The 12,403-nt window shown below is 53.5% G+C and overlaps 2 protein-coding genes across 3 annotated transcripts; both read right to left on the reverse strand.

The window, feature by feature from the left end:
* Positions 1-374: 374 nt before the first annotated feature.
* On the reverse strand, positions 375-7,008 carry RAB25 (RAB25, member RAS oncogene family). Of its 2 annotated transcripts, XM_029229252.1 has the most exons (5): positions 6,725-7,008; positions 3,637-3,832; positions 1,820-2,013; positions 1,082-1,162; positions 375-702 (listed from the first exon to the last, which is right to left on the reverse strand). In XM_029229252.1, the coding sequence occupies exons 1-5, from the start codon at positions 6,765-6,767 to the stop codon at positions 590-592; spliced, it is 627 nt and encodes a 208-aa protein (XP_029085085.1). In that variant the 5' UTR covers positions 6,768-7,008; the 3' UTR covers positions 375-589. The 2 variants fall into 2 exon arrangements, with proteins under 2 accessions (XP_029085085.1, XP_029085084.1); XM_029229251.1 differs by lacking the exon at positions 6,725-7,008 and having other exon boundaries at positions 380-702; positions 3,637-3,965.
* Positions 7,009-8,395: 1,387 nt separating this feature from the next.
* Positions 8,396-11,982, reverse strand: LAMTOR2 (late endosomal/lysosomal adaptor, MAPK and MTOR activator 2). The gene is made up of 4 exons (XM_029227216.1): positions 11,706-11,982; positions 11,248-11,410; positions 8,826-8,915; positions 8,396-8,589 (listed from the first exon to the last, which is right to left on the reverse strand). Exons 1-4 carry the CDS (start codon positions 11,771-11,773, stop codon positions 8,533-8,535), a joined length of 378 nt encoding a protein of 125 aa, XP_029083049.1. The 5' UTR covers positions 11,774-11,982; the 3' UTR covers positions 8,396-8,532.
* Between the last annotated feature and the right edge of the window lie 421 nt (positions 11,983-12,403).

Genomic DNA, 12,403 nt, shown 5'->3' on the forward strand with positions numbered 1-12,403 from the left:
TTCCCCAGCACACACAGACAGGGCTAGCCCTGACTCCCGCCTCCTCCCCTCACCCCTGGCATTGGAGTGCCCTCAGTTCTTGGCACCAGGGCCCTGGGCACCAGATGGTACCCGCCGATGGTTTCCTTTTGTCTTGCCTTCCAGATACCCCCTCTCTGCCATGCTGTCCTCCCTCCCCTACCTGCCCTGGGGGTTGGCAGGGGGAAGGGCGGGCCCCTCCCACCCCCTTGGCACTGTCCCCAGACTCCAGGACTCCAGAGGCAGCTGGCCCTGGGGGGCAGTGTATGGTGGGGAGGATGGAGGGAGGGGGAGGGGGAGGGGAACTGGGCCAGAGATGAAGGGGAGGCACAAGGAAGCAGCAGGATGTCCAGGTCTTGATACAAAACACAGCTTTATTGGGGGGCCCTAGTCTGTGAGGGGGTGACCGATAATAGAGATATGTGGGGAGGAGGGGCAGCGCATGAAGACCTTAGAGCTCTGCGGGGCTGCGAACAAGGACCAGCCACTCTGACATCTGGAACCACAGGGCAGGGAAAGCTCCTGGATCTGGGGTGGGAATGGGGGACACCAGAGCGCCAGCAGGGGCAGGTCAGAGGCTGATGCAACAGGCCCTCTTCTCACCAGGGCCCGGCTCACTGCCCAGGGTGAGGGCATTGGTCCGGGTGCTGTTCTGCCTCTGCTTGGACACCTTGGCGAAGATCTCTGTGAGGGCAGAGGGCAGTGGTCAGGTCAGATGAAGATTTAGAGCCCGCCCTCCGCATACACACTGTACGTGCCCCTTTCTGAACACCGAGGGTTCCGCTAGAAGGAAGAGGAGTTTGGGCACCTGGGTCCCTTCTACTTACGTGGGTGGAGAAGGGCTAAGACTCAGCTCCCTGGTAAGTGTGGCCTTCTGCTTATTTCCCTAAGCTCCAGCTGAGGGGGTGGGGGGCATACTAGGGAGGCTCTAAGAAGGCTGGGGGTCGACAGAGGGGCTGAGGAATCAGCTGGGGCGGGCGAGGGCTGGGTGTCTGCATTCCTCATACTGTCCACAGAGGCTCACGGATGGGATGGGGTGCCTGCCGAATGGCAGAGGCTCTACCTTTGAGGACAGTCTCAAAGGCCAGCTCAACGTTGGTGGAATCCAGGGCCGAGGTCTCCAAGAATAGCAGCCCATTGTTTTCTGACAGGAAAGGAAGCACACCATTAGCTGTGGAGGGCCAACGCGATAATAATAATATTTACTTCATGTTTACCATGTACATTTGCTATGCACTAAACCCTTGGCATGTGTAGCTCATATAAAACTTAAAACAACCTGTGAGGTAGGTTTGAATACTAACCCTTTCTTATAGAAGAGGAAACTGAAGCCCAGAAACAGAGAGAATGAATAAAGAACTTGCTTGGTGTCCCACAGCTAGTCATTGGCCAAGAGATGTGAAGCTGGGCCATGGGACTCCACAGCCTACACCCTTAACCACTGTATCTTGTTGCCTCTAAACCCCAGAAAGCCTGGGGAAAGTGTGACTGCAGGTGGTCAAGGGGAGCCCACCTGCTACACTTAAGATCTCTGAGCATCGCAGGGTGGGCTGTCCTAAAACCTACTATGAATAATTGCCCATAAAGACAATCTCAGGGCAAGTGGTGGGACATAAAGAGGGACACAGGGTCACAGAGGGGAGGGTCTAGGAGATTCTGAGGAAGATGGGATAGAGGTAGGGGATCCTGCGGAGGACGTCCAGGCTGGAGCCCTACGGTGGGAACAGGGGCTGGGGAGGTGGGATCTGGGATTGCATCGGCAGGGCTGGAGGGGTCAGGCTGGGTCACGGTGGCCTCTCACCAGCGAACATGCGGGCCTCGTCAGTAGGCACCTCTCGGGCCTGGCTGAGGTCACTCTTGTTACCAACGAGCATGACGACGATCGTGGCCTCGGCGTGGTCGTAGAGCTCCTTCAGCCAGCGCTCCACCACGGCATAGGTCTGGTGCTTGGTTAGGTCAAACACCAGTAGGGCCCCCACTGCACCACGATAGTACCTGGGTGGGGGGTAGTGGGGTGGACAGAGGCAAGGTCAGGGCCATCAGGCCCAGCCTCAGAGCAGAGCCCTCAAGCCAAAAGCCAGAGATGAGTACCAGAGATGGGGAAATATGAAAACTAGAGTCCAGAGACCCAAACCGCACAGGGCAGCCCAAAGCTCCCATGTCTGAAGCTGAGCACCCTCCAGGGATACTGGTCTTGGAGCCTCCGAAGACTCACCTCCCTTCTCCAAAACCACTGGCTCCCTCCTCCTTCCTAGCCCTTCTGCTTCTCCAGGTCTTTTTTTCTGATTTTAGCCCCTGCTATTCACCAATGTATACCAGGGCTCTGGTCAAGACAGCCTCCTAGATGTCCCACCTCTAAGATCTTGACCCACAGTGTCTTCTCTCTCATGGCCATCTTTCTAGGACTAGCTAAATCTCCCCTATCATCTGAGGCATGCTTGCAAGCATCCAGTCTCACTCTTGGAGTTAGATGGAGCTTCTTCAGACTGGTGGTATCTAATTACTCCCATTTTATTGAAGAGTCAACTGAGGCTCGTGAGAGTCAGGTGACCAGGACTTCCCTGGTGGCGCAGTGGTTAAGAATCCGCCTGCCAATGCAGGGGACACGGGTTTGAGCCCTGGTCTGGGAAGATCCCACATGCTGCGGATCAACTAAGCCCGTGCGCCACAGCTACTGAGCCTGCGCTCTAGAGCCCGTGAGCCGCAACTACTGAAGCCCTCACGCCTAGAGCCCATGCTCCTCAACAAGAGAAGCCACCGCAATGAGAAGCCCGCGCACCGCAATGAAGTGTAGACCCCACTCACTGCAACTAGAGAAAGCCTGTGTGCAGCAACGAAGACCCAACACAGCCAAAAATAAAAAAATAAAATAAACGTTTTAAAAAAAGAGTCAGGTGACCAGTCCAAGAGTAATGGGTATGTATAAACAAAGCCCCTGACTCCTGTGCTGTCCCCCACTACACACACACACACACACACACACACACACACACACACGCACACACACCACCTCTGGCCTAACACTGACTGGGAGACACTCTGTGTCTGGTGTCAGGAGACCTACGTTCCTCTATGTCCTCTGAGTCTTTGTAAAATGCAGCTGAGGGGTCCAGCCCTTCACCTTGTGGTTAGACAGTGAAGGCTGCCAAGTGCAAAGCACTGTGCAGAAGTGAGAGGGTGCTCTTGATCGCGGAACCTGCCCCCATCCCAGCTGCACCCTGATTTCATCTGCTTGAGACTCAAACTTCTCGTATTTAAAGAGGAATTAATGATAGCACCCTACTCCTGTGGTACTTTGAGGATTACATAAAATGCCCAATGTGCCCAATGTGCCCAAGTGCCTTGTACTTTCCTGGGCACATAGCAAAGACTTAAGTAAGTGGTGGCGATGACCCTTGTGTTTAGTTCCAGCAGTCAGTATCACTGCAGCCTGTCTCAGACTGTTCGTAGCTCACAGTACTCACGTCTCCTGACTCGGGCGCAGTGGCCTGTGGTCCCATTCAGGGAACTTGCTGCTGAGTGTCCTTGCCTCCTTCTCCTCCTCCACCTCTCCTCCAGAGGTGTGCCCTGACTTCCCCAGCACCCCCGCGCCCCAGGAGACCCCCAACCCCAGCTCACGCCGAGGTGATGGCTCGGTACCGCTCCAGGCCAGCCGTGTCCCAGATCTGAGCCTTGACAGCGGCGGTGCCCAGCATGACAGTGCGGGTGGAGAACTCAACCCCGATGGTGGTACGGCTGTCGTGGCTGAACTCATTGCGAGTGAATCGGGATAGCAGATTGGTCTTCCCCACGCCTGACTCGCCGATCAGCACCACTGAAGGAGTGGAGAGATAAGGGCTGAGCTTGGAGGGTCTGCCCATCCGAAAAGGGGAGCTGAGCTCAGAAAACTGAGGAGGGAGCCAGGTCTCCTGGCAGAGGCTAGGGTCTGCAACTCTACATGAATGCATCCATCGTGGGGCAGAAGGGCTGAGAGTTTGAAACAGGCTGTTTAAGAGTTCTAGGCCTGGTGTGTTGTGACGTGGCTGCAGAGTCAACCTGCGAATATGGTGATGGAGTGACGTCTATGGGCTGTTTGTGGGTATTGGCATTCAGGGTTGTGAGGAAGGAGGGAGGGTAGGGGCCTGGGGGGAGGTTGCACATTTCTGGGTGGGGGAGTATGAGAACATTGTGCGTGTTTCTATGTATACGAGCTGGAAGGACAAGTGGGAGGTTTGTGTGTCTCTGCGTGGGGAGCAGAGGTGTGAACAGAAGTGTGGGTGAGGAGAAAGTTTGGCAGGTGACACATCTGTAGGTGGGGGAAAGGTATGGACGTATGTGTACAAGAAGTTAGGATCCAGTTGTCCCCAAGAAGGGGCAGTCTTGTATGGTTAAGACCATGGGACTGGGTGTGGGACCAGCTATGTGTGTCCTTCAGCAAGCTATTATCCTCTCTGACCTTTTTCTTATGAAAAAGTGGTAATATCAATAGCATCTATCTTCTGGATTGTTGCAAGAAGTAAATGAAATATTGCCCAGGATATAGTGAGTGTGCAAAACTGTTACTGTCGTTATTGTTTTTGGTAGAACAGTGCTTTTACCTTTAGGTTTTCAGGGACAAGGAGCCACCAGCGGGGCCGTGAAGAGCCTTTAGGCTGGAGGGCAGCATCCAGGGCCCAGCCTTACCCACCATGGGTGAGTTGGGACTGGGGTTAGAATGTGGGGCTGCTGTAAGTACAGCTCATAATCGCACTGGCCCTGAGCTACCCAGGATGGTTCTGGAAAGGCAGGCAGGCACCCCAGCACTGGACACCACATATTCTGGGTGCTGGTCCCCACTCAGCCTCTGACTAGCTGTGTGACCCTGAACAAGTGGCTCTCCTTTTCTGGGTCTCAGTTTCCCTGTTTATAAAACCTATAAAGGCCCCCTCCAACTTTAAAAATTCCCTATTTGTTTAGTGCAGGAAAGAGCTGGGAGCTATATGGGTGTGTGTGGATAAGAGGTTGTATGGACGTGTGTGTGTGTGTGTGTGTGTGTTCCTGCCTCTCCCCTACTGGGAACCTCATCCCCATCTCATCCCTCCCAGTGGGTGTGCTCTGAGCCCTATCCTCAGGCCCCAAAGGGGCTCAGGGCAAGGGCTTTGGAGTCAGACAGACTTGGGTTTGAGTACTGACTTAGTGACCTTTTGTAAGCTATTTGCTCTGTGTCTCATCCTCATCTGTAAAATGGAGATGCTAATGGTTAACATTTATTGAGCGCCTACTGTGTGCCAGGCACCATCCTGAAGGCTTTACACATATTAACTCATTTAATCCTCACAACAATGCCATAAGGCAAGTACCATTATTAGTATCACCCCATTTTTACAGGGGGGTTAAATGATTTGCACAAGATGGCACAGCTAGTGTGGTAAACACGAGCTGTGCTGCTCAGATGAGCCTTCTAGGAAGGACTTGCCCCCAGCCGCAGGCAGTGCAGTCAGCACGCAGCCTTCAGCTGTTGGCTCCTTCGGCATCTGCTTCTGACGCAGAGGGCAGCCTCACCGGAGGTCATACCTTTCCTGGGCAGTCCGCACGCAGTGCCCGAGCAAGGCGAGGGGAACCCAGAGCTGCCTGCCCTCGGCCAAGGCTTTGTGATCTTGCCTTGTAGTGTGACTTTTCCCTCTGCCCAATCCTGCGTCCTGCCTCTTCCTTTCACTGCTGTTGAGCCACAATAAACATCTTACGCCCCAAACTTCTCAGTGTCTGCTTCTAGTGACCCCAACCTGTAATAACTCGTAAACGGCAGGGCTGAGATCTGAACTCATGCTTTCAAAATGAAAGATAATTTTGGGGTTGTTATGGTGATTAATGAGCCACTGGCTGGCACATAGCAAGGGTTCAATAAACGATAGGAGTAGTATTGCCCCAGTCTACTGCTAACCCTTACTCTGTCTCCCTTCCTGGGAAAGATGCTGGGAGTACAGGTTCCCCAACCCCTGGTCGACTGAGAGTCCCAGCTCAAGTGAGGGCGGGGCAGCGGCTGGGAGAGGCAGTGGGGTGGGGTGGCTGGAGAGGGAACCATAGGGCAGCCAGTCCACCCTGCCCTGAAGGAGGTGTGCAGGTGGGGGTGGGGAACACTAGACTGACCAAACACAGGGGCGAGATAAAGGAGCAGGAAAGATACATGCGGGCTTCCAGGGACAGCCAAGTTGAACCCAGTTCCTGGTATTCGAGCCCAAGGGGCAGACAGACAAAGCCATGGTGCTGGGGGTCCTCCAGGTTCTATTAGACCCTTCTCCCAGTCATTACATCTTCCCTATGGCTTTCTCCAGCGCTACGACGGGATAGATCTATCCTATCTCTCCTTTCCTGTACAGTTGCCTAGAAAGGTGACTTTCTTCCTCTTAAGTCAGCTTGTTTCCCCTTCTTCTCAGGAGGGAATCCTCCATCTCTGGTGCTGCAGTGGCTGACTATTCCTAGGGGTTTGGGCTTCCATTAGGAACAGGGCAGAGGAGCCTAACTTGGTACCATTAAGGGGTGATCAGCATTATTTACTAGAGCATTCTGGCAGCGCCAGTAAACAGACCCTCCCCCACTCCTTAGGCTTTCTTTCTTATCCAAAGGAATGATGAGCCCTAGGAGGCAGGTCCTGCTAAGTGATTAAAAAGCAGGAAGGGGCCTCTGGCTCTGTCGTGCTCTTCCTGGGTCTCTCTCAGGCGTTCCTCTTTCTCTACGGACCCCGACTCACCCTTGAAGACAAAGTTATAATCTTCCTCGTTTCTGTTCCCCATCTTGGCTCCACATGGAGGGCACAAGTGTCTTCGAGGGCAGAGGTGACGGGTCTGTGCGTTGGTTCAATGCCCTCAACCCTCAGCTCTCAAGAGACCTGGATCCGGCCTTTCTCTCATCGGGAGTAAAGAGACTTCTGCAGCCAGAGGGACCGAGGGCCGACTTCAGGCTAGCCAGGGCCTAGGGGGGCTCAGCTCTAGCAGGTGGCGGTGCTGTAAGGAAGCTGAGAGGACGGAAGCTGAGAACAGGAACGGTGAGCGGCTGGAGACCTGGGGCCCAGGTGGGTGGAGAGACAATGACGTCAGACAGGTTAGACAGGTTGGGTGTCTGCTCTCAGCCTGGGCTCCTGCAAGCAGGCAGCAGGCAGGCTCAAGGGAGTGACAATGGGGGCAGCTGGGACAGGGACAGGACCTTCACAGAACCAGAGGACAGAATTCGCGTTGCTAGGTTCCTGGGACCTGTGGCCATGGGGGTCCCAGCCACCAGTGAGTGAGAAATAGTCCCTTGGGGAGCAGGAAGCTACTCGGCTTCCCGCTTTTCCGCAGAGCCTGTGGTGAGGGGTAACTGGGGGCACAAGAGGAAGGGCTGTCGTGAGGAGGGGCTGGGGTCACCCTGCTGCAGCGCAGAGCTCTGGGAGGTGCATCTTAGATATAGCAACTTCTGCCGCTCCCCGACAGCCCAGGGCCTGGGATGAGCAGTTTCTCATCCTGGGTGGAGCTGGAACTTGGAACCTACCTGCTTGCCTGGGATGAGTCCCTTCCTACAGCACTAGGAAAGGGGCTGGTAGCTCCCCGTCCAGCCTTGTTCTAAGGACACTGGATAGGGGGAGACCTGGGGCAGAAACAGCAGATGAGGTGAGGGGTCTGAGTGCAGGGACAGGACTTCTGGATTTTTTCTACTCCTTCCCCAGGACCTGAGGCTTCAGAGCGAAGCCCTCCTGTCTGCAAAGGGCTTCCTGATCTGGAGAAGGTCTGTGTGAGCTTGTCAATGCCTGGAGAAGAGGGAAGGGGCCCTTGTAGGCCGCTAGGGGGCACTCTCCCAACCAAGAGTAGAAAAGGTGTCCCCCAAGGGACTTCAGGACTGAAGGACACTGAACTCCCACGCCCTGTTTTCTCTCTGTCCAACATGACCCCCACCAGCCCCTTGTTCCTCTCAGCTCACTCCCAAGGTTTTTTTTTTTTTTTTTTTCCTCCGGTATGCAGGCCTCTCACTGTTGTGGCCTCTCCCGTTGCGGAGCACAGGCTCCGGACACGCAGGCTCAGCGGCCATGGTTCACGGGCCCAGCCGCTCCGCGGCATGTGGGATCTTCCCGGACCAGGGCGCGAACCCGCGTCCCCTGCATTGGCAGGCGGACTCTCAACCACTGCGCCACCAGGGAAGCCCACTCCCTAGGTTTTGCCAACAGGTGGGTAAGATTCTTCTCTGAGTGGCGGCGGCCTGGTGAGGTCACACCGCTGGAGAGGCCAAGGGACCTGAGGCATCACTGCCAATAACCTTTTGGTGTTGGAGGTCGTGGAGAAGGAGTGAGTGGGAAGCCCCCCACTTGCAAAACATGAAGAACCTTATAAGCAATCCCTGCTCCTTCCTATCTCCTCTGATTCCCCCCCATCCAAGAAAGCAGCCAAGACACAAGACAGGAGTTGAAGTTTATTCTTGGGAAGAACAAAGTCCCCCCAACCCTCCACATCCAGGAAGGCTTCCCCAGGGCGCCCTGCCCCTCCAAAAGGTCATCTGTCTTTACTGAACCCCTGCTTCCACCAACACCCATTACGATGCTGCTACTTGGGTGAGAGGCTCCTCCAGGTACTGCACCAAGGCCTGGGCCTGCGAGAGAAGGAGGAGAAACCAGTCCCACACAAGGCCTGCCATTGGAGGGATCTTAAATTCAGGTCTACTCCTAATGCCGAGCCCCCAGCCCCCAGCCTCCAGTGTTAGCCCGCACCAGACTTGAATTGGGTGACACGAGAACGACTTCAGGAAGGTGGTGGGGATGGGAGTGGACACAATGACGCAGCATGAAGACTGGGCCCAGGGTTTTACAGGGATGGGCACATACACACCTTGGCCTTGAGCATTCCGAAGCCAACAGTCTCCTTGGCATACATGCACAGTAGAAGGTTGGCCACTCGAGTGATGGCTACACGGCCCTCCTGGTGGGGGTGATATCAGGGGATGTGACGCTCTGCTTGCACCCTGTGCCCCGCTTCCCCCATGGGCTCTTCTTGAGAGAGACTGTATCTTCCTTCCATGTCCTGGGCACAGCAGGAGCTTCTGCTGGGGGACTTTGGCCACAGACCTGGACGTGAAGTTCTGAGGCCATTCCAGCCTCAGCACAGCCACCTACTAACCAAGTTGCCCTGGGAAACTCAATCTCCCAGAAGCTCAGTTACTCTTTCTGTAACCCGTACCTCACTCCAGCTGGTGAAGATGCTAATACACAGGAAGGAGTTTTGTATCTGCAAAGGGCTGTCCAGATGGGTGATGTTATTATTATGGCTTATTATACAGTTATTATCATTATGGTAAGGGGAGAGCAGTAACCCAACTTATACTTCTCCTCACTACCCAACGTAATGTTTTTCAAACTGTAGGTTTGGCCTCAGGGTTAACTGACCCCAGATCAATTAAGAAGTTGATCAGCATTAAAAGAAAAAGAAGGGGAATTCCATGGTCCAGTGGTTAGGACTCGGCGCCATCACTGCTGGAGCCCAGGTTCAATTCTTGGTCGGGGAACTAAGATCCCGCAAGCTGTGCGGCGCGGCCAAAAAAAAGAAGAGAAATGAAGTATATTGCATATAGTAAGGGAAGTACTGTTTCATGAAACTTTCGTTTTACTGGACTCTGACTTAAAATATATTTCTTATGGCTGGGTTGTGGTCAGAACATTTGAAAGCTATTGCCCTTATAGCACCAGCTCTAGGGTAGGCACCCTAGGAATCATCAGTGGAACTAGTATCCTTGGTTAAGGAGGGAGTGAGGAAGAGGTAGGTGGCTGAGTTACAGTGGAAATCCTTCCTGGAGAGTTCAGTCTTGGGGCTTTTTCAATTTGGTTCAGCAAACTTTCACTAAGCATCCACTGTGTGCCTGGAACCAGGTGCTGCACCCCCTGCCTCTCTGGGTACCTCATCTACTAACCTCTCCCATTCTCATGCTACTCCAGCCACTTCAACTTTGTTGATCTCTGACCAGGCATCATTCTGCCTCAGGGCGTTTGCACTTACTGTTCTATCAGAAATGTTCTTGGACTTCCATGGTGGCGCAGTTGTTAAGGATCCACCTGCCAATGCAGGGGACACAGGTTTGAGCCCTGGTCCAGGAAGATCCCACATGCTGCGGAGCAACTAAGCCCACGAGCCGCAACTACTGAGCCTGCGCTCTAAAGCCCGCGAGCCACAACTACTGAAGCCTGAGTGCCTAGAGCCTGTGCTCCGCAACAAGAGAAGCCACCGCAATGAGGAGCCCGTGCACTTCAACAAAGAGTAGCCCCCTCTCACTGCAACTAGAGAAAGCCCATGCGCAGCAACGAAGATCCGATGCAGCCAAAAATAAATAAATTAATTTTAAAAAAAAGAAAGAAATGTTCTTAACCCAGAGAGCCACATGGCTTGCCAACTTCCTTTAGATCTTTTAGATCTTTGATGAGATGTCACCTTTTCAGTGAGACAGTCCTTGACACAAACATCCTATCTCACTTCCTTTTTGCTTTTTCTCCACAGCATTTTCAATACCTAACATACTACTTTCTACACTTACATACATATGTTACAAAACATATTTACGAACTTTTTTTATGAACATACATATTTTACTTAATTTAAGGCATATGTAAGACTGTAAGCTGCATTAGGGCTGTAGTTTTTGTCTGTCTTGTTTGCTACTTTTTCCCCAGTCCTGAGAACACTGCAGGGATCTAAAAATTTGTTGACTGAACAGATAGAAAGGTGAATGAGACAGCTTCTGTTTCCAAGAAGTTCACAGTCTAATGGCCACTTCCCCTTTCTGGACTGCATCGAGTTCCTCTGTAAACTGAAGGGATTGGACTAGGGTCTGGAGATTCTGCCATGCTTCTGAGTCTGTGAATCTCAGATGACAACACTTTGTGTCTGCATATCACTCTACAGTTTATATCCACCCTTTCATTTGATCACAACAACCCTGTGTGCATGGTGTGGTGATGGGGATTATTGTTTTCACCTTGGAGGTGTGGTAAGAAAGCCCAGAGAGGTTAAGTGACTTACCCAAGGTTCCACAAATGATAAGTGGCTGGCTGAGACCAGAACCCCAGCCAGACCTCAGGTCCAGGACTCCTTTCTCATCACCACTTGATGCATAGGGTCCTGCCTATTATAAATGCTGCTGCAGACCGACTCTTAGTAATCTTCCAGAGATCCTGTCCCTGCCCCTCCAACCATCCAGGATGGGGTCCAGGTCGCCCCTTGGGGATGCCCTTAGAGAAAGAGGAAGTGGCTCCCTTCTCCATACCATGCAGTCCATGAGGATGAATTTGAGATTGTCTTCATTAAACGCTTGGTTCCCGTTCCGGTCGTAGGCCGCCCAGATGTTACTGGCGATGGCAGCGGTGACCCGGGCGTCCGTATCCCCGTAACCGGAGTAGGCCAACAGAGATCCCTCGTTATTCAGCAGCCTGGCGAAGGAGTAGGAGGGATATCAACGTGCTCAGGACGGGGAGTCAAACGCCTGGGCTCCCATCCTAACTCCCGCCACTGGCCCTTCTAGAAAGCAAGCGTCTGGGCTGAGTGTGTGCTACAACATGCCCCGAGCACCCAGTACGTCGGTTTCTCTTTTCGAGAGGGGCCCTCCGGCCGGTTCACCTAGCTGCTGCTCCCTCTGCCACCTCCTCCCTTCCCCACCCCTCCCTCGGAGAGTCGCGCGCTGCCCCACGCCAGTGCTCGCCACTCGGGTTCTCGGTCCGCACTCACAGGGTGCTCTGGACGCCTCCAGTATTGGCCTGGCTTAGCACCTGAGTCAAAGCCTTGGGACGCAGCATGCCTGCGGCTCCTATCCCTTGGCTTTTGCACCCAGATCCCCGAGTTTCCTACTGCTGCCCTCCGCCTGCCGCTTCCCGTAGTCCAGCTGCCCTGCTCCGGAACGCCCTGGGAGTTGTAGTTTTCTGGCCTGGCTTTGTGGTTCTGACTCAACCCCGCCCCACCGCGGAGTACCCTGGGAATTGTAGTTCTTTGCGATTTCGCGAGGCACCCTGGGAATTACAGTTCGCTTTTCCAGTGCGACCACGCGGTTATGGGGGAAAAGAGCGGGAGAAAAAGGACAGAGGCAGTACTGGAAGGACATTTAACCCCCTCGGGCAGAGAAAAGTCATATCCGCCTGACAATTCACGATTCAGTAGTTAAAAGAAAATAAAATCCCTATATTTGTCGGGCACACCTTTGGTTACTTTTCAAAGTAAATTTCTACATTATGCACAGTTCTGTGAGATGAGGCGATAGATACTATTGAGGAAACCAAGGCTCAGAAGGGCCACGCAGGCAAAATTCAGGTCTCTAGAGCTGTACTTAATAGACTTCGGGCAGGCCACTACTCTCAGGGGAATAAAGTCAATCCTAGAGACAAGGTTTTAGGTGGACATCCAGAAGTGGGAAAATTCAACCTCAAAGTCGG

This window comes from Monodon monoceros, unplaced genomic scaffold (genome assembly GCF_005190385.1).
Source record: "Monodon monoceros isolate NGI ecotype Baffin Bay Population unplaced genomic scaffold, NGI_Narwhal_1 Super_Scaffold_18, whole genome shotgun sequence".
Lineage (NCBI taxonomy): Eukaryota > Metazoa > Chordata > Mammalia > Artiodactyla > Monodontidae > Monodon > Monodon monoceros.